At 35.8% G+C, this 23,073-nt stretch overlaps 1 protein-coding gene across 1 annotated transcript in view; it reads right to left on the bottom strand.

Moving 5' to 3' along the window:
- Positions 1-23,073, bottom strand: part of kcnh2b (potassium voltage-gated channel, subfamily H (eag-related), member 2b) — a 187,717-nt gene that overhangs the window by 145,563 nt on the left and 19,081 nt on the right. Inside the window, exon 2 of the mRNA XM_055183131.2 lies at positions 22,080-22,310. Within this exon, the coding sequence (XP_055039106.2) occupies positions 22,080-22,310 (231 nt within the window). The remainder of the gene's footprint in view (positions 1-22,079; positions 22,311-23,073) is intronic.

The raw sequence follows: 23,073 nt of genomic DNA, 5'->3' as shown, positions 1-23,073 counted from the left end.
AATATGATCTCAAACATTTCTCATTAAAGGTACATCAAACAAATGTATATTTTGAAGCTCCATACTGTTAGTGTTAGTTAACAAATGCCTGATTTTATTTGCATTTCGTTTTTTTCCAGAGTAAATCCAGAAGAAACATCTGAAATTAAAACCTCATGCACTACAAAAAAATGTGTCTTCTTTTTCAATATAAATATAAAAAAGTCTCAAGATATATCAAGATATATTTTCATATCTACATTTGTACATCTATATATATGATGATATATGATGAGATTTATTTGTATATCCTAAGCATTTCAATGTTCACTGACATCTGTACACGTAACAAATAAAACAAAACTTATTTAGTTGAGAAGCAAAATGACCTGTATGAGATTAAGGGCCAAAGATTTACTAAATAGAACAAATTAGCACTAGAGCACAATTTTAAAAATGCGCAGTTAGGAGTGGTAATATCTGCAGGTTATTTACTAAAAATGTGCAAATTAAATAACACCGGCGCAACAGCTGATTTCCATAATTAAAAAAAACAATATCTACTAAGAGCAGCGCACATTTGTTCAGGGATGCAAATAAGCAGAGCTGATGAGGTGCAGGTGATCTACTAACACCTGATGAGCTTGAGTTCAGCACCACAGATGAAATTTTGGGGTGTGAAATCACAGCAAACGAAGCCATAGGACACCGAAAAGAACTGGAGGACAGGTTTTGAAACACCTGCTATTGTGTGACTTCTCCTAGTGACTTCTCTTTTATTTCCTCCAACAAATAAAAAATAACATGGCTTGACAAACAATATTTTTGTTCCTCTGGCATTCCAAATAAACTACGTGTTAAAAAATCCTCTGCCTTGTACCACACGCTCTCTCATCTCTGTGATGCCTCATCCTATCAGCAACAATTACAGTCATTTCAAGCGCAAAATGATTTAAGACATGCTTTTTACCGGTAATATCACATGCACAAACATTAGTGAATCACGTTGCGAGAATCATTTGGATAATCTCTTCCCATAAATTTTGCGTCTGAAAGGGAAACTCCTAGAAATGCATATGCAATAAGTTCAGTCGCAAAAATAACTAGAACACATCTTTACAGCACTAATTATCCACTGCGCATCCTTAGTTAATCCTGACAGTCGTTATTTAACGCCAAAATTATGGTAAATGGTTAATGATAGTAAATCTGGGCCTAAAAAATTTTTTCTAAAAAAAATTAAATAAAATCGACTTTATGCTTAAAACAAGTAAAAATATCTGCAATTGTAGTAAAAAATAAACTTAATTCAAATTTCAACATAATTCAGAAAACTTATTTCAAGATAATTTTACTTGTTTTAGGCATAAACTTACTTGATTTGCATAATTTCTTCTATAAAACAAGACTTAATATTGTGCATGGGTCGTTCTGCTTATCAAGTAAATTATAGATACATTTATGCTAATAATCAAGCTAAGACATAAATTTTTTTTGCATTGTGAGCCACGAAAGAACAACGCAACAACATTTTCCTAAGGCTTACTTTAGTAGCCATTCACCATACAGTATTATATAACAAGCAATTTCTATCTTCTAATGTCCTTGTAAAATAATTTTTTTTAATTTTACAAAAATTGTCAAAGTTATATGTAATAAAGTTTTTATCTAGCATATGAGCTTGAGTGTTTTGACTAAAGTAAAGCGGGTAAATGTGATATTGATGACTTTGAGAATCCCGTCAGGCTGAATACTGAAGACTCAACAGCTCAATGTTCTCATACTGTATGAAAACACGCACGCATACGACTGCAGGTTCCCATCACGGTCATATTCTCATAGCATTAAACAGCATCTGTGACCTGACTGAGAAGTAGTGGGAATGAATGACTAAACCACAAATCTTTACACTAATACCATCAGACGCCACTTTCATTTCTGCTAAACCACATGCTCTATAAAGCTTTAACCTTCACTTTTTCTTCTTCAGTGCTCTGTCATTCTCTCTCTTCATCATTGATCTTCATTAGTGCTGTTTGCTGAAGTCAAGCCTCACTAGTGTTGCTCTATTATGAGCCATTCTAAACCTGACAAATAACAATCAGGGCCCGCAGGTGCACTTAGGGCGTGTCCGAATCCACTTTTGCTAGTTTAATGATGGAAAAAATGGTTGTGCGCTATGTGCGTGGTAGAAAATTCACTTAATGAGTCATGGGTGTGTTTTGGGCGTAATGTGCAATAACCAATCAGAGTCTCATCTCCCATTTCGTTTAAAAGCCACCATGGTGGATTTGCTTTTACATGGCTGAATTTGCAAGAGAAAACGCTTCTCCAGAGCGGAAATCATTACTGCAAATCGGTAATTCTGTTACATGCAATGACTATTCATTATAACTTGTAGACATTTTTTATTTATGTACACAATAATAATCTTTTACATTGTAATCCTTTCATTTTTAATATTTGGCATGTTGCTGCCCTTCCCTGTGTGTGCAATAAGCAGATTATACACATGTTGTGCACCCGCCTATAGACACATATTACTAATGCACCCCTTAAACAAATAAATAAAATTAACAAAAAAAAAAAAAAAAAAACTAAATAATTAAATAAATAAATAAATAAATAAAAATAAATAAAAATAAATAAATAAATAAATACATATATAAATACATAAATAAATAAATGACTTTAGACCAGGTTTTTGTTGGTCAATGGGGCAAAATAGTAACATGCCAACAATGCTCCTGAACACACCTCGTTTTCAGACCAGCACGCCCATGAATAGATTGTGAATAGATGGGCACAAGTGCATTTGCTATTTAAAAATGTGGCGCTGGACGTGAAAATGACGACTGAAACTAGCAAGAAACTCTTGCCGTCATGTATGATAGAGCCCTCAGACTTACACTGAAAAACGGTAATGAGAAACTAGAACATTGGGTCTAGACTCTTTGACCGTAGCAACACATAAGTCAGCATTATGTTGACGAGTTACTTCTGACAGTCTAGTTTCATTATGTCTCTGTCATTTTCCATCAACTGTTCCCCATGTCTAAAAGTACACTTCCTTTGCATTGGTAATGCACTATTGCTTTTAGTTTGGGTAGCGGGGAACACGAGAGTGGATGATAATTAGATAGAAAACATCAGAATTCAGTACAAACATCAATCAATCACAGCGCTGTTAATGGAAACTGTCAGTAAAGGAACAACAGGAGAAAACTAAACTTCATCCAAATATCTGACAAGTCTTCTCAATAAGTGAAACATGATTCAGTGCATATATTAAACCAACAGTTTTGACATGTATGATTAGTTGGGTTTCCATCACAATGATTTTATGTGCATTTTGAAGTATCGCATCAGAAACAAGTGAACAGCAAATATCTAATAAAAATCCCTTAATGTGCACTCGCTTGAGTTGGTGACTTCTGTGACTTTTGCATAAAAGAGTAACTGCGAATAATGGGAGATGGAAATGCATTTGTCGAATATATTCTGACATAGTGAACATTAATCCCACGTGACTGATTGTCTAGCTGTTTCCGCTGTCGTTGTTTTTATCATATATGGGGCTTGATGTCATCCCAATGCCCTTGCTGTTAGTGTCTGCATCAAAAACTCTGCATTCCTTCTTCTGTGCACAACATTCAGTTTAGCAATTACAAGCTGCACTGCTAGTTAATTTATGTCTTGCTCAATCGTAACTAAATGCAGTCATGTCTCCATTTTCTAAGCATGCTTTTATTAATTTACTGTTGGGTACCAATAACATCTCCAGCAAACAAACAGTAGGGCGGACGGCAACGTCGTCTCCCCGGCCAAAAGGGGTCGCCGCAAGACGGCACAAATGTTGTACTATTGGTCCGAAATCAACGTCGTCTCCCCGTCCAAAATTAGTCGCGGCTGGACGGCACAAATGCAGAACATGTCCTAAAATGCATTTATATACGCTTGTATATGTCTATATTTGTCAGAGGTTGCGTGTATTCAAAATGTTATGTATGGGTTTTATGTATTAACCTCAGAAGAGGACATTTTTAGACGTGCACGGATCGTGCAGAAAAGACGTGTGATTAACGGTCAGATGACGTCAAAGACGTCAGTTGGATTTTCATTTTGGAACTATTTTTCAACCATGATGGGACGTGACGGGGGAACGTATTTTCAACGTAATCGGACGTCCAAATGTTTGCTGGATCGTTATTCACTTGAATAACTTGATGGAAACGCACCTACTGTAATTCACATTTCTTTGATTTCCTTTTTTTGTCCAGCTATTGACTTTATAAAAAAATTCAACTACAACTCTAAACCTGTGTCTGTGAAACTCTTTAAAACAAGTTTCGGGGCTAGACAGCGGCCACTTCCAAAAAAAACAGAAAGTGTTCAAATGAGCAGTGAGTCAGTGAGTTCTCATAGAGTCGAAATGGATGTAATGTATCTCTTAATGTCACATTATCAGTTAATGGGCTTTTACTATCATTTTGATATAATCATGACTTTATTTCTTTGTACATTATTTTATAGCTCTGTACTCTAATAACTGCACTTCAGCAATTGTCTCATGTGTGTCTATGCTTTCTTTCAACTAAGAAAATAACTTAGGCAAAGCTAAAACTTTATAAAGCATAACGTCTGTGTCTTATCTCTTTGATCAATTCATGTGAAACAGTGCATAGACCCTTCATCTGACAGTTTTCAAGTAAAGTATGGAAAGTTCGCTAGTTTAAACAAGAACTCATTTACATAGAAATCAGAATCATTAGCTTATTTTTGTACTGAATGTACCACTGGATGAGAAATAAAATATAATGCTTAAAATTTCTGTATTGTTTAATAAAAACGGACAGGATAATGCTAAATAAAGATTGATTCACTGACTAGTAGACTAGTAGAGTTGTTAATAGATGTTGGGATTGTGTTGACTAGTGTTGTGTACAGACAGTAAAACCAAAATTCATCTCTACCCTTAAACATCTTATGTAACATTGGACCAAACACCACTGACTATTATGTATGATTAGTAACTAGTTAAAATGGTTAGTGTAATCCCTACTATACTGTACACACGTGTCTCTTATATTTGAGACCCTTCTTGGTGAGACTTAGTAAGCTTTCTACATAGGCAGCTATCTTCTGAGGGCTCATTCATACTCTCTTTCTTTCTCTCTCTCTCTCTCTCTCTCTCTCTCTCTCTCTCTCTCTCTCTCTCTCTCTCTCTCTCTCTCTCTCTCTCTCTCCTCAGGGAACAGGATCACACAGTGCAAGGCGTGAGCTGCTATAATCTGAAATTGGGGCAAAAGTGAGAACTCTCTCAAATTTAGGTCTCTTTGGACATCACTGCCCTTTGAACTCAAGCCAAAATGAATCGAGACTTGGAAAACTGTTTAGCATTGCTTCACACCGGCAGATCCAGCTGCAGGCCCTTGAATGTTTTCAAGTGAAACTACACATTTATTGTAAATATTTTAAACATCACAGCACGTACAGTACAATCTTTCAATTTATTTACATTCTGTTTTAACCTCCTGATCAGATAAAATGCACCGCCTCTCTCAAATTCTCTACTGTGAAGTAAACAAGCAGAAAAGTTAATAAAGCAACACAGGGATGACATATTTTTGAAATCCAACCCAGAAGTTAACGGTACACTGGTTACCTCGCTAAAGCCCATTTATTTTCCCATAGACTATTTGGATTATCGCAAAAAATAAGCTTTGTGTTTAACAAGTAAAGTTTATGTCGGAGCCAACAATGTAGTAGCCTGGCTCCGCCCTCCTACGTGCTTCCGCTTAATTGTCATATCGGTTCAGAACAACGTCTGGGACTCCTCTGTAGAGTTTTGTTTTCTCCGGCAAAAATCTGCAGGTCCAATCAGCGAACAGAGGGGAGTGGCTAAGAACGATGACATTGAGGTCGTGTGCCAGACTGAGTGACATACGTCACGACCAAACGTTAGCGATTGGTTATGGCAGATTCAGAGTGACTCTGGGCAGATCCAATAGTTTTAAACTTCAACAGAAGACCCTCCTTAACGGAAGTAACGCTTTGCAATGGAGCGTGGCCAGACTTTCTGTACAAATGAAATGAATGTACGAGAGTCTGGTTGGAACAGGCTAAGGATGTAGTGGACAGCGCTTCGACAAATGGTGCAGACACAATTCCAGCAACCCGAGGTCAAATCCAGGCTCATGGTCCTTTGCCAATCCCATAACCCACTCTACACACTGTATTATCCTGTTGTCTCTTAATTACTGTCTATCAAATGTCTTACTGTCTATGGCCCAGTAAAGTTTATGACACTTACATGAAGATAATCTTCACAGATGAACACAACTTTATGAATTTTGAAGTCTAAATGCATTTACTAGAAATAAAAAGATAACCTTAGGCTAAAAGAAACTACACAAGCTTCCGACAGCTCTAGGTCCCTATGAAATCCGTTTTTTTTCTCTCAAATTCCGTTTTCCTTATTTTTGCTTAATTTTTTTAGATGTTTTTTTTGGGGGATTCCATTTTGTTTTAATGTTCTGGATTCTGTAAATAAAAAACAAAACAAATTTATTTGTATCTAAAATTTGCCAAATTCCGTTAATTCCGCACTATAAAGTAAATTCCGTTTTCATGTCTTGATTCTGTGATTTCATCCGTGTTTACTGCATCACGGAAGTCATAGGAACCTACAGCTCTTTCAAACTTTATTAAACACCTTTAAGAACATGTTTCCTACAGAAAATACTTCTTTTTGGGGGGAGTGTGCCCTTGTTGCGTTGTTTTTGAGATCTTCATTAGTGATGATGTTTAAAATCCCTGATAAAGAAACAGCCATTTTAAAGACATGTTAAGGCTTTAAAAAATCATGAGTTACGTTATTACTGTTGTGTTTATGGTGTAGAATAACATGTGAAAATATCTTGAGCTTTAGTTAAACAAAAAAAATCCATTGACATCAAGACAATGGAACTGAAAGTGCTACAATGCCAACTCGCTTTAGGGGTTTGCATACAAACATATATCTTCCCTATGGTACTCTATATTGACATGATCCTCCACAGCTGAACAAAACTAAAGCTGAATCAGAAGCCAAAAATGTGAAAAGTGATAACCATCAGCTCCTTGCCTGAAACTCAAAACAGACACAATGAGTCTCCTGATACCTGTGTGAGTTTATCAGGGTCATCTCAGGCTGGTGTTTACCATGATAAGGATGGGTAAGATAGACAGTGGAATACCAAACGCACCTGTTGGTGTTAAACACTTCAGACATCAGGCTTCATAAAACCTCATCAACCAACATCGAATCTTTACTCACATCTGATTGGCTGAGAGACACAGAAAATCCTCCTTATAATCACGACATTCAAGAATTCAAGGGTTGTATTTGTCACATAGACAGTAGTATAGAGACTACATAACTAGTAGTGAAATGACAATCAGGTCTAAAAATAAAATAAAAATAAAATAAAACAAATTGAAATAAATTGAAATACATTTAAATAATAAAATAAAATAAATATTAAAATAAAATAGAATAAATTGAAATATTAAAATAAAATAAATTGAAATATAAAAAAAATTATATGAAATGAAATAAATGAATATATATAAAATAAATTAAAATAAATTGAAATATAAAAATAAAATAAAATAATTGTTTGTACAGAATAAAAAATTAAATTATATGATACATCTTAATCTAAGATGATGAATCACAATCTAAGCGGAACGACCTGGAAAGCGCACGAACGTGGCGTCCTCATCTTGGATCATGCATTTATTTCACCACCTAACAATAATTACATTTAGCAGATGCTTTTATCTAAAGTGACTGAAGAATAAAGTGATCAATCCTATTTCTAACTCTTTATGATCTTTTGTGACTGGTAATATGTAAACATGCAAAAGAAAGATGTTTTATTTTTCGTATGTCTCACTGTTTCTCCACCATCTTCAATGAAAAAAAAAAAAATGTCTTGAGATCTCTGCGTCTCATTGCATTTTGTTGTGCAGTATTTCACCTGTGTGTATGAGTCCTTATGACACTGAAGCTGTGAGAAATGAAGAATGAATTTCTAGCTATAAATTTGTTGACGTGCCAAAACTTCATCATTTCCACCCGACTGAATGCCTCAATTTCTGCTTAATCTGCCAGCCGTAAAACTGCAGAGAATTATTGATGAATAATCCTATAAAAATGACTGCTGATAGCTAAAGGCTGTCTGACAGATGAAATATGTTTAATATTGACTTTGGTGTGCTGTATTTTCTCGCTTTTCTCTTCTTTTTATGTGTGTTTGTTTCTCTTGTTAATGTTCACCTCTTTTAAAGCACCAGTGGACGTGATGAGAATCTTCTCTTATTCATTCGGCTGTAAGGGCTCCATTAGCAGCGTCTGTGCCCCGTGGCTCTGTTGTTTATACAGTTATAATGTGAGACTTTCACTGGGGTGTACTGTACTCTACTATAACTGTACTGGATCATCTCTCATGTACATGCTTTAAATAACTACAAATTAAAATGCTAAAAATTAATATACACTAATCATTTGATACCTGTTTTTAACAGTGTCATGGTCAAGTCCAACTTGAGTCTGAGTTAAGACCAAGACCAGATAAAGCTGGATGTGGACTCGACCTCGAAACAAACTTGAATGTCTCAATAATGTTTGGCTTTTCTAGCACATATTCAATCTTTAAATCTGTTCATGTGTTGCATCATCAGAGTTCCTGAAGTTAACAAGTCTGATAACACAACAGAAGAAACATACAGTATGCAAATGAGTAACCCAAACCTTACACCCCAGTGAATTTTCCACAGCTGGCTCATGTGATCTAAACACGGGTCACGTTGTGTGCATGTGTGTGTTTGTGTATGTGTGTGCACGTGTGTGTGTGAAACCTGAGGATTCTTACAGTGGATGGTTATCACAGAATCACTTGTGCCTGACCTGAGCACTGTATTAAATGAATGTCACTGCATAATGTTTGCAAATACTCAGGAATGATTTATCTGCTAAAAGTCAATAGCTGGGTTTCCATCGAAGCGTGAAGTGAATCTTTTCATAATTCACAAAAAACAAAACAAACTAATGTGAATTTGATGCGTTTCCATCAAGTTGTTCGAGCGAATGATAGTGGTATTGGTAACCAACAGTAAATAAAACAAGGGACAATTAGAAAATAGAGACATGACTGCATTTAGTTACAATTGGGTAAGTTATAAATTTACTAGCAATGCAGCTTGTAATTGCCAAACTTAATGCTGTTCACAGAAGAAGGAATGCAGAATTTTTGATGCAGGCACTAACAGCAAGGGCATTAAGACGACATCAAGCCCCATATATGATAAAATCAACGACAGCTAATACAGCTAGATGATCAGTCACGTGGGATTAATGTTCACTATGTCAGAATATATTCATAAAATGCGTTTTCCTCTCCCATTATTCACATTTAAGTCAAAAAGCACCTAAAGCGAGCATAAAAACTTTTCTGCGCATTTTTATTCGAAATTTGGCGTTTTTTCATTTCTTATGCGATACTTAAAAATGCATATAAAATCTGTGTGATGGAAAGAATGGGCATAGAAACATGGTGTGGTTTGATCCAGGAGCTTTGGGGCATGTCCTCTAAAGCTGAACTATTATTAAATTTAGATAATAATAATAATAATAATAATAATAATAATATGTTTATTTTATACTGTAGCGCCTTTCTAAAGACTCAAAGACATAGATGACATAGATACATTTATAAAGACGTAATCACAAACAACCAGAAACAGTGAAATTAAGAATTGAAAACAAATACATAAAGAATTATGCACAAATATACTGTATGTACATGGAGAAAACCAGATTAAGACACAGACAAATCAGAGAAGCATGTTGGGGAGGGAGTTTCATAAAGAGATGCTTTCTGAAAGACAAATCTCACAGCACAACATACTAAAAAGAAATTATACGCCAACTAAAAAAATTACAACAAACACAAAGACCAAAGGTGTCAAACTGATTTGTGAATCAGCTTTAAATAAACACAGAGTTCTGAATCAACATATAGTTATGGACACATATTATGTTTTTTTAATACATACTATAAAAATGACAAATATTAGAAAACTGATACTGCTTTTCCAATTTCAGGTGGCAAACGTGCCAAAAAAACAACAACAACACACCAACGCACAGTTCAGATGGTAATTGTCCCTCATGGGGAAATAAGGTATTTTTAACATTTATATGGCTTAAGTACTATTCACACGGGATTGGTATTATCTGAGGACCTCGTGTGATTTAGAAATGATCCCTCTACATCTGAGTTTCATGTGACCCGTTCACACAGGATAAGTAAAGCATGTTATTTTACTCAAATTTACTGAATTTTCTACTGGATATGATGTTGAGGCTTTGCGTAACACTGTGTCCTACACGGTTTCATCAGACGCATGTGCGTTGTCAATTATAGCAACTGTCCGATTTAACTTCTTAAGACCTTTTTTTTGTTGTTTGCACCATAATACTTAATTCTGTGTAACTGGAACCTGTGAACAAACGTGGACAATTATACTGCTTCATGTTCAAAGAAAAATATTTGGTTATTATATTTATTGGTTCTTTCTAACCCCAAAATAGCTGGAAGAAATTTGAAAAAAACAAAAACAAATCTCGAGTCTTAGGAGGTTAAAGCCCTATAATTAGAATCTACATTTCTAGGTTTCTAAAAGTAAATTAACCTAAATGTTGTATTAAAAATCATTTTATCTTACTACTGAAAAAGCAGCCATAACATGCACATCTCCCAAAAATCCTGTCAAGTTTTTCCAATTGAGTTTGCTTATTAATGCATCAGACCGGTGGCATAGTGGGCATCATAAAATGTGAAAAGGTGGCAGGACTGTCAGTAGAGATTCATTTTAATATTTACTTAAAACAGAGTGTGTTTACGAGGAAAATCACAACATTTTTAGTTTTGAGTAAATATGTCTGTTCAAGCGCAAGAAAACATGAACTCTATAAAAAAAAAAAACATGAACTCAATTAGCACTCTGAAACCTTGAGATGCTGCATTACGACCACGCACGTCAGATGGGCGCACACACATCATTTTCAAACAGCAGGTGAGTAAATCAGTATTTTTTAAAAATATTTAAGTCTTATTGTGTTTAAATATTTAAATTTGCACTTGTGATAACGCAGCGAATGGTCCGTAAGTGTGACATCTGAGGCTAACGTCTCCAGTCAACTCTGATTCTGGCATATATATGTACGTACAGTAGAGTATATGTACAGTACAGTATACACTATAAAGAAAACTGCTGCTAAATAGCACTAAAAGCTTGTAATCATAAGGGAACCATTTTAGTGCTATTTATTACACGGCTCTCTGGAATGCTTGATTCTGATTGGTCAGTTGAGACATTTGCAGGTTCGTTCTTTTCAAATAATAACCGCTCCAAATTAATAACGCATAGCCGGACTACTTGTACGAGTAAAATCGCTCCGCGCCAATAAAGATCAATAAAGATTACTGTCTGTTTGGCGCCATCTTGTGACAAACACTGGACAACCACGACAAGACACAGACAGCTTACTGAGACTGAACTTGACAAAATAGAGCATGACAGCTACGAAGCCAACACACAAAAAAATACAGAATGGGCATTAAAACTTCTCAAAGACTGGCTAAAAGAGAAAAAATGGAGACAGACAAGTATGAAGCAGAGGATCTTAATAAGGTATTACGATCATTTTATGCATCGGTGCAAAGTTTCGCGGAAGGATAAAAATGTTAATTTAAAACAAATAAGCCAATAAAACGTTTCAAATTCATATTCATGTATTCCAGTTTTTTTTTCTTATGTGGCAAGTAGCCGTGTAATAAGCGGGATAATGTAGAGGCAGCCGGTAGTTATTGGGAAATAAGCCCCTTCAGTGTGATACAAGATCACACTGTCGGGGCTTATTTCCCAATAACTACCGGCTGCCTCTACATTCAAATCAAATCAAATCAAATTTTATTTATATAGCACAAATTCGTACATCGAGGCAATTCAATGTGCTTTACAAAAAAAACCAAAGCTAATAAAAAACATAACAATAAAAAAAAACAGGAAACACACAGACACAAACTTGATTCAAGGATAATAAAATAACGATAAAATAAATAAAAAACTGTGATGATAAACAGTATAGCTATGTTTAAAAGCTCAGTCATAGGCACAAGAGAAAATAAATGTTTTTAATTTGGATTTGAAGATCAATACATTTGTAGCACATCTAATTTCTTCTGGTAATTTATTCCAATCATGTGCGGCAGAGATGCTAAAATCAGCTTCTCCATATTTTGTTTTAACTCTGTGTTCCACTAACTGACCAGAGTTTGTTGATCTCAGGTTCCTGTTTGGTTTATATTGTTCAAACATTTCAGAAATATACTCAGGTCCTGAACAATTCAGTGCTTTGTAAACTAAGAGCATTGCTTTAAAAACTATTCTGTGACTGATAGGAAGCCAATGCAAAGATTTTAGAACAGGGGTAATGTGCTCTATTCTCTTAGTCCTGGTTAGTAGTCTAGCAGCTGAATTTTGAATAAGCTGCAGTTGCTTTATAGTTTTTTTCGGGAGTGCAGTTAAGAGGCAGGCCATTGCAATAATCGACCCTGCTAGAAATAAAAGCATGAATTAGCCGCTCTAGGTCTTTTTGAGGTACCAAGCCTTTGATTCTAGATATGTTCTTCAAATGATAGAATGCTGTTTTGGTGACCGCTTTGATATGACTGTTAAATGTGAGATCTGAATCTATCAGAACACCAAGATTACGAACTTGATCCCTAGTTTTAACAGCACGAGAATCTAGTTTTTTAATAATATTTGCTCTTTTATTTTTGTTACCAAATACAATAACCTCAGTTTTATCTTGGTTTAATTGTAAAAAAATTTTGGTTCATCCAGATTTTTATTTGCTCTATACTGTGGAACAAAGAGTCAAGTGAGCTATTATCATCTGATTCAAGCGCCATATAAATTTGAGTATCATCAGCGTAACTATGATAATTAATTTTATTATTCTGTAAAATCTGACCTAAAGGTAACATGTAAAGATTAAACAAAAGTGGTCTGAGAATTGATCCCTGTGGGACTCCGCAAGTCATATCCACCCTATCTGATTCAGAATCTCCAAAGGTAACAAAATAACTCCGACCATGCAGGTAAGATCTGAACCAATCAAGGACTGTCCCGGAGACTCCTACCAGGTATTCCAGCCTGTCTATGAGAATTCTATGATCTACAGTGTCAAATGCTGCACTGAGATCTAATAGAACCAGAACTGTTATTTTGTCAGAGTCAGTATTCAGCCGAATGTCATTTAAAACTTTAATCAAAGCAGTTTTAGTACTATGATGTGGTCGAAAGCCAGACTGAAATTTATCTAAAATGCCATTTGAAGTTATAAATTCGTTTAGTTGAATAAATACAGCCTTCTCGATTATCTTAGCTATAAAAGGAAGATTGGAAATTGGTCTATAATTATTCATTATAGAAGCATCCATCGATCTCTTTTTTAAAATGGGCTTAATAGCAGCGGTTTTCAAGGACGTTGGAAAAACACCCGATTGCAAGGAACTATTCACTATTTGCAGCAGATCAATTGATATAGAAGAAAAGATTGTTTTGAAAAAATCTGAAGGCAATACATCAAGACAGCACGTGGTAGATTTAAGATGTTTTACTATTTCATCCAGGAGTTTTTGGTCGATTAGATTAAAATGTGACAACGTAACCAAGTTATGTCTTGGCAGGGATAATGATGACAAAGAATCAATGTTAAACTGTGTAGTATCAATAGACTGTCTAATATTTATAATTTTTTCATTAAAAAAACATGCAAATTCATTACATTTTGATGTAGATTCAAATTCTGATGCTATTTGCTGTTTTGGATTTGTAAGCTTATCAACCATATTAAATAAAGTGCGGGTATTATTAATGCTATTATTTATCATTGCCGATATATATTGCTGTCTGGCCCTACGTAACTCATTATTGAAATAGCCAAGGCTTTGTTTATAGATATCGTAATGTATTTGTAGTTTAGTTTTCCGCCATTTGCGTTCTGCTTTCCTACAGTCTCTTTTAAGGGTGCCTCTACATTATCCCTTACATAGCACCTAAGAGGATCCATATGGTGTGAAATATAACACCACTATAGCACCACTTATGGTCGGGTGCTACATACGTGCTATACAGGTGCAACATAGCACTAAAAATTGCAAGCCAATAAACCACTTTTAGTGCTATTTAGCACATCACTGTCCTGTGGTCCAGATAGGGTCGGTTGTAGTGAGAACAATACAGTGTTGTGAGTCGGGCTGAAACCGGTCTCTGTGAAGAAACACATCAGCTGTCGGGACCGCTGACCTGAAGCTGTGAATGTGTGTGTGAGCAAAAGCTAAAAATACAGCCCACCAGAAATACCAAACATGTGAATCTCTCTCTCTCTCAGACACAAAGACCTGCTCAGTACCAGACATCACATGATCTGTTAACATCTTCTCTCTTTAGAGTCATAATCATCTATCACATACAGTTATCCTAGCAATAATAAATATGTAGCACTGTGTGATGTTCTACTTTTGAAAGAATGCAATGCATGAAAATGTGCAAATATAAGTCTTTATTTAATCAGACTTCTGTAAGCGTTATAAGGATGCTTGGTTGCACCTGTCATGTTTCAATCTAATATGAGTCTCTAAGCAACTGAAGCAGACTTGCATGAAGATATCACTAACCTGTCATATGAAGAAGATATATCTGTTAGTGTCTAGAAAGTCCACAGACATTGTGAATAAAATCATTAGATTAAAGCACATCTTTAACACGATGGTGCACCGATCTGAAGCAAACATGTGACAAAGGTGACCTCATACATTTATGCATACATGTGCATCTCACTAACACACCACATACAATACAGCAGTGCTTTACAGTGGATCAGAACAACATGAAGATGAAGAAATGTAAGAACTGAGATTCAATAGATTTGCATGTGATTTGTATGGCAGCAGCTGATAATGACAGTGGTGTGTAGAGACACGTTTCAATGAGATTGTGGGAGTTTGTGCGATCCGACCTGTCTGAACATCACACCTGACACTGAAGCTCTCATCATCAGACTGTTTGACCTCACTGAGGATATTTCCATATTCAAATGAGCTGAAGTGAAGGAGAGGGATTTTCCAGACAGCAACACACCACTGAGTTTAATTTCAGAGAGAGAGAGAGAGAGAGAGAGAGAGAGAGAGAGAGAGAGAGAGAGAGAGAGCCCTACAGCCCTGATCTTGTATAGTACTTTTATTCTACCTTTCATGTGCCTCGGTAAATGTAAATTTGTATACTTCAAATGTTTATATTTCAAAGTCTATTTTAATAATACTGTGACATTATTTGCAATAGTAGGCTACTTAATCCATCACCCAGCACCTTAGCATATTTCCACATTAATGTGTGTTTATTATTGTGTTATTGTATGTTTGTTCTATGTATAATGCTTTGGCAGTATTGTAAGTGACACGATCATGCCAATAAAGAGATCCTTAACTAACAACTTGAGATGATTATGACAGAGGATGTACTGTACCTTCATTCGTTGTTATAAACAATCGTCAGGTTTCCATCACACTGATTTTATGTGCATTTTGAAGTATCGCAGAATAAACGAGTGATAGAAACACAAAATTTCAAATAAAAATCCATTCATTTGCAAAACGTTTTTTACGCTTGGGGAGGTGTTAAAAAATAGTAAATGCAAATAACTGGAGATGAAAACGCATTTGCCGAATACATTGTGACATAGCGAACATTAAACCCACGTGACTGATCGTCTAGCTGTTTTCGTTATCATTGTGTTTTCCATATATGGGGCTCGACGTTGTCGCAATGCCCTTGCTGTTAGTGCCTGCATTAAAAACTCTGCATTCCTTCTTCTGTGCACAGCATTCAGTTTGGCAATTACAAGCTGCACTGCTAGTTAATTTATAACTTGCCCAATTATGACTACCTGCAGTCCTGTCTCCATTTTCTAAGCATGCCTTGTTTTATTTACTTTTGATTTCCAATACCACCATCATTCGTTTAAACAACTTGATGGTAATCCACATTTGTTTGTTCTTCCTTTTTTGGCGAATTTTGAAAAGTTTCACTTCATGTTTTAATGGAAACCAGCTACTGTCATTTGTCATTCTTCTGTAATATTAAGCTAAAAGTGTTTACAAGAACACCATTCAACCTGCAAACAAGACTTGTATTTCCCTAACAAAGTGTCTGAGATGAATTTTCGAACAGATAAAGTTATTTTAGCTGAAGTCAGTTAAAAATCTTTGCATCTCTCACAGCTTCACACCTCAAAGTCAAAACCTACACCAGAAGCATATGACATTTTCATTTATACATCTGGCAGACACTTTTATCCAAAGTGCATTAGAAGGTATACAATTGATCAGTATTTGTGTTCCCTGGGATCAAGCCCATGACCTTTAGTACCGCTAATGCAATTCTCTACCACTGAGCTATACAGGAACATATGAAGTGAAATGTGTGTGAGCCACCTTCTGTAGCTGTGTGTGTGATTGTGTGTGTGTAGTTTAATGTGTGTAATGAGGCAGACACACACACCACAGCAGAATCCAGAAGTCATTAATTTACTCTCTGAAAACTAAAGAGAAATCAGTCACCTTCACAAACAAATGTCATCTAATAAAGTATGATGATGTGCTCATGCAAATGACTCCTTTGAAGATCAAGTAGAGTAAAATCTTGAGTTGAGTGTAAATAAAGAAATATAGTTTTTATTTTAGATCGTGGAGTTTTGCTTGTATGTGAATGCTGCATCAAAGCCACACTGCTGTTGTCATGACAATCATCTCATTTTCTATTAGCTGTGCACAAGAATCAACACATAATGTTGGTTACAAAAGATGTTCAAAAGATGCTCCTGCAACTCAAGCGGTACAACATGAAGACAAATGCCAGTACAATGAGAGATTTAAAAAAACTAGTACTGTATTAAGTAAACAGGTCAGGGCTCCACAATAAGGACAGTCTGATGACCGGGCAGCGTGAGAGACACTCGGCCAGTACACAGTATTGTTTCCAGGTAAAGCAGACAAGTCGAGAGCCTTTTTTGTTGGAAAAAGCGACTACCCTAAACAAAACCTTGAAGCTCATCATGAGAAAAACCAGCAGGACCAGTGAAAACCTGAACCTCTGGCCCAACTTGCGTTGAGCCCTGCACGTTATACAATTTATAAAATGCAAGAAATAATACAAGGTCCCATTTCATTCAAAACTATCAATACTAGAAATATCAATACTGGGAAAATGTATGCAAATGATTGAATTTTAGTAATCGCAGGTTCCATATAATGAACTCTAACAGGCTCATACAAAATTTAAACATGTTGACATTTCAATCAAGTTGTCAGTAGTGGTTTTAAACAGCATATAGTCTTACTTTTTCTATAGTGTATATCATGCAAAATGTCAAAGGTGTAGTCATATAAGGGACAAATCTAAAAGTATCTCAAAGTATCTCAAAGTATCTCAAAGTATCTCAAAGTATATGTTAATAAAAATGCATTGCTTACTAAACTAATAAATCTAAAACTAAAGGCAGATGAAGGTGCATCACTGAAGATACTCCACCTATAAAACACACTACGAGTTTACCACATATGTTTCAACCTGTGTTTGCATCTATAAAGCCACTTTGAGATCTTGAAGAAAGTTGCAGAAGAATGGTGAGATCTTTCATTTCTGGGAGCAGAAAAGGTCAGGAGAAATTCAGGAGAGACTTTGGCTGTTTTACATGGATTTTATGATACATGTTTGTTGTCAGAGCAGACTCTCTCTCTCTCTCTCTCTTTCTAAATGGCGTCTCTCTGGAGATGTCAGCGCTTGCTTCGTCCCTTTTCCAACAATACAGAGAAAATGCTTTAGTAAGCTCTTTAGGCCTCACAATAGCTGCTCTACTGACCTCATTAATACGTCTATTCAAATGTGATTAGTTGGCGATTTTGTCCTGCAGGTGGATGCTGATGTTGAGATACAATCAATAACTGTGTCACGCTGACCGAGGGCCAACTCATTTGGCTTACAACCATCCAAAGCTCATTTTTTGCCCTGCCTGTCAAAGATGAAAAAAATTACCGACCACAAATGTTTCCTTCCATCCATGAAATTGTGTTTTATAGCCTAACATGACGAATACTCTACATGTGTCACTACATGACATTTGAATAACAGATCTCCTAAGGCATCCTTGATAACGTTTAAAAAAATCAACATGAAATTTATTTAGGAATTAAATATGTTATAGAATGACATATTTAACTCTTTTATTATTTTATGATTCACATGGTTATTTAGTTTATCTATAAATAGAGAGTTTATCTCTTCATACCGTCACCTGTGGAATCTGAAGCGCAGGTATTCATGTGGCCATATGTTGTTGATCTTTACCTTAAAGAGTAATGAAAGAAGCTATTTATAGGGCATTCGTAACCCAGAGATCATAGGAAATGACATCACTTAGGTCACAGAGGTCAGATTTCTGCTCCAAAGGGTTATTGAGATTCTAATTAAAGGCAAGTGTACAGATCTAAGGTCAGTTTAAGAGGGCACTGCACAAAACCTCCACCTGCATGTGTTTGTATAATGAGGATTTAATACCTGGCAACGTCTCAAAGCTGATCTCATGCTTTCAGGCAAACAAAAACGAAAGTTTCTTGTGTAAGATCATGTTGAGTGGATGAAGAGGATTTGGCAAGCGGTGCACTACGGTAAAGGTCAGTTGTGTTCGCGTCAGATTCTCGTACTTTCTCTTTCTTTCTCATGGCTAATGCATACAGAGTTAAGTTTAAACTTGGAGTGATTGATTAAGTGACGGTCAGATCAGAGACAAAGCAGAACGGCCTCATTCATCACACTGAAGGCTAATGCCAGCACACGGCCCGACCCGACCAGATGAATGATCACACCGGCACAGGAAAAGGAACGGAGAGAATAGCAGAGATAAAGAGAAATCCTCCTTCATCTCCATATGAAGAAAGATAGGAATCCCCACTACTTGATGTGTAGAGCGATGTGGTTTTCCACCTGAATTATACATGACAATATAAGTGTGTGTTGTTATCAGAGCTGGATCTCAGTGTGTGCGCTTATGCAAGACGTGGAAAGAAAACGTTATGTATGTGTGTTCATGATATATACAGAATATATTTCTAACTTTCTGTCTTTATTATATAAAAGTTTACTATTAAATATTGCATGCATTCACACACAACTAGTAAAGAGTCTATAAAGACATGTGACGTATCTTGTAATGTATTTATAATTGTGTACTTAGTGTAATATTTTCTGCAGCGTCTGAAGTTTGCTAATGATTTGCGATTTCTCTCTCGAGAATTGTGATTTGATTGGTCCATTAAGCTGGCGAACAATGAGTCTCATTCACTAATAATTGCGTAATTTTTTCCTATTTATACAAACTTCTCATTAAAAATGTTAGCCTAATTCACAACATGTGCGTACGAATATGAATTTGTTCCTAAACTCGTTCATAAACTCTTTCTTATGAATGAGCAGCCCGTCTGCATGACGTTGGTAATTTGCATAATACACGCCCAAACCAGCTCCATATAAGGGCTTTTCACAGTGTAGAAACTTTGTCACAGACAAAGTTTGCTTTTTTGATTAATTCCAAAGTTTTGTTGTCGGTGTGTCCACCGGCGTAAAGTGTATTGGCAAAAAAAGTATATGAGATGTGATAATGAAGACCTTTAATGTGACTTTAATATATTGTATAAAACCGGCAGGAGGCCTGGATCAAGTGATTGACGTTTAGACTTCTCATTTACATTTAGATTACACTTACATTAGCATTAAGCAGATGCTTTCATATTGATTTAAACTGTGAGAAAGCAAAGCGTGAAGGATTGTCATTATGTGCATCTTCTTTACATGTGTAGAAATTTTTTTATATATAATTATAAATAAAATATAATAATGTCAATCATATATTAAAATATGATCTACATATTATAATTATAGTATTTGAAAATGCGTACAAATGACACGCAGTGTGATTATCGTGCAATAAATATGCCAAATTTCGCTTTTCCGTGCATATGATACGCCAGTCCTTCCCGTTCACCTATATTGCGCATCGTGTTGTTTTATTTATTGGTTTCTCATTTGTTTTCTGTTGTTTTCGCTTGGGTTTAGGGTTAGATTTGGGCTTTGCTTTAGGATGTAATAGGTTTTTTACATGTTTTGTCTATTTTTAAATCATGGTCACTTGGAGTTTGGGTTAGAATCGGGGTTTGGGTTAGGATGTCATTTTATGTTACAAAAAGTTGTTCTAACCCAAAATCCAAGTGACAATGGTAAAAAAAAGAAAACAAATGAGAAACCAATAAATAAAACGACACGATGCGCCATATAAGTGAACGGGAAGGACTGGCATATCATATGCACGCAAAAGCGGAATTTGGCGTATATGATAATCACACTGCGTGTCATTTGTACACATTTTGGTGAGAATGGGCTAAGCTGTTCTTGCATTTATTGTACATTTAGAAAAAAATGTAGTTTACTAATCAGGATTTGTTAATAAAAAATGTCCATATGCACATTTCACACACAAATGATGCTTGGTGAATGAGACCCAATCTTTGGTTAAGTGCCGATAGTGAATCTCTGCTTCTTTCCATTTTGCAGACATTTTGTTGTTGTAAATGTTGATCTGCATTTACAACCTCTGGTCAAAAAAGCTTTGCATGCTTTTTTAATGTAACCGTTTATCACAGTCACATACAAATCAGACAACTCAGCTCAAATTCAGTAATATCAGAAAATAAACTTTAACATGCAGTTGGATGCACACACACCAAACTCATCAGGGGAGAAAAGAAAATAATAGCTTATCCATTAAAGTAATTGATCACAGATATTGTCATTTATTATGGATAAAGAATAGAGCTGCACGATAAATTGCATGTGATTGTCATGCGCATCTCATCTAGGGCTGCCTGATTCATCAAAAGAAAAGAATCACGATTTCGATTCATACATAAATGCAATCATCTTTCTAAATGACAGCGATTCACTTGCATGAACAGGTCCAGTATTTCCCTGTATTTAGGTGGTGCATTCACGTGTTCATGTATATACTTTGCAACAATCCAACTTGCTCACAAGCTGGGCAATATCACATTCATTGCTGCAGGCGATACGTCCACAATAATGAATGTGAAATTGCTCCGATTGTCAGTGAACTACAGCTGTGTAGTAAATGCAGCTCCATCTGAAAGGAGGGGATGGAGATTTACTACTAATCAAGGAACCGGCTTTACCGACGAGATGTGCGTGACAATCCCATGCGATTTATTATACAGCACTAATAAAGAATATAAAATGCAATGCCAAATACACTTGGGCGGCCGTTAATACACCTTGGTGTGCCCGCACAAGTAGAGTCAGTGTGTGGTAAGCACTGTAAACTGTATGCTAATGTCTTTAGCCAACACAGGACAGAACGGTGTCGGGTACAAGATGAACACCAAACACCAAGCTGAAGGTATAAACAGTGGAAACTATGATTGGTGAAGTGATGCTGTCCAGCAGCAAGAAACGTCAACTACTGTATCAACTAGAACCTGAAGAAAACCTCTCGGAGTCTACATCTCTCTCTCTCTCTTATTTCATATATGTGTGGATGAATGGTTGCTGTCATTGAGCTCATACAATTAAAGGTAATAACACAGAATCATCACAGATCTCAGTCATTCCATTTGCAAAGGAAATGTATCTCTTTGTCATTCCCAAAAGTAAAATAAATGGAAAAAACACTTCTTAAACTTTAGTTTGGTCCAACATCAACCAAAAAGATCCACTGTCTTCACATTTTCTGCTTCACACACTTGTGAAAACCATTTCTTGAGGCAACAAACGTATAAAGCAAACATCTCCTCCATTAAGCATCTAATGAATCTATTTCACACTGCTGGTTTAATTGTAAATGGTTGAGTTTGTCCTACCGTCCTTCCTGTAGAGCGCAATCTCCACTTTCCTCTCTTCAGACCCCAGCAGCGCTTGTGCCATCTGAGCGATGGCCAGTCTCTTAGTGTGTGGACCGTACAGAAAGTTGCATGTACAGGGTTTCTGCATGATCTCAGCTCTGGTGTAACCACACATGTGACAGAAGCCATCATTACAGAAGATTATAGCACAGTTCTCCACTCGTGCGTTGGCTATGATGAATTTTCTGCCTGAGAGAGAGAGAGGAGACAAGAATGGCTTCAGTTTTGGTGTTTAGTCTGAATTAAAGCATTGATGTTGGCCTTCATCGTCTGCCCTCCTGACATTATTTTCTTGAATGCATTAATTATGAATGCATTTTCACTAGACACCATTAATTTTGTAGCTTCCTATCAACTTTTGTGCAACAGGTAAATATGATATCAATTATGTGGACCACATTCATCCATCAGTGTTATAATTTACATACAGATACAGTACAGTTTGTTTAAAAAAACAGCTCACCCTGCAATTTAAATGTTGTCATTATTTACATTGTACTGTTATCTGTCATTGTTTCCCACAAAGACAAGCAGCAAAAACAAGCGGTTTAAATCTAAAGGGTCAGAGAGATCCAAAATTATTAAATGCTTAATTAAGACTTAATGTTTTAGGGTTCACTGTAAAAAATACTTTGCTGCCTTAAAATTTTTTGTTGAATCAACTTGGAATTACAAGTAATTTCAACTTACTATTATTTATCTTGACTAGAGTTGTTATAACTATAGGCGAGTTGTTATAACTTATAAAATTAAGTTGACTTTTCTCAACTATATTTTAAAAGTTGTGACAACTCATCTCTGTTGACATGACTTGTAAATCTGAGTTAATTTAAAAAAAAATTTAAGGCAGCAAAGTTTTTTTTACAGTGTAAGAACTTCGTCTAACATAAGTGGACAAAGAAATAAATACATTTAAAGAGCCAAAAAAAAAACCATTGAATATATGCCCACC

The sequence above is a fragment of the Misgurnus anguillicaudatus genome, chromosome 25 (genome assembly GCF_027580225.2).
Source record: "Misgurnus anguillicaudatus chromosome 25, ASM2758022v2, whole genome shotgun sequence".
Lineage (NCBI taxonomy): Eukaryota > Metazoa > Chordata > Actinopteri > Cypriniformes > Cobitidae > Misgurnus > Misgurnus anguillicaudatus.
The sequence above is the reverse complement of the archived record's forward strand: the minus strand, read 5'-3'. Positions and strand labels throughout refer to the sequence as shown.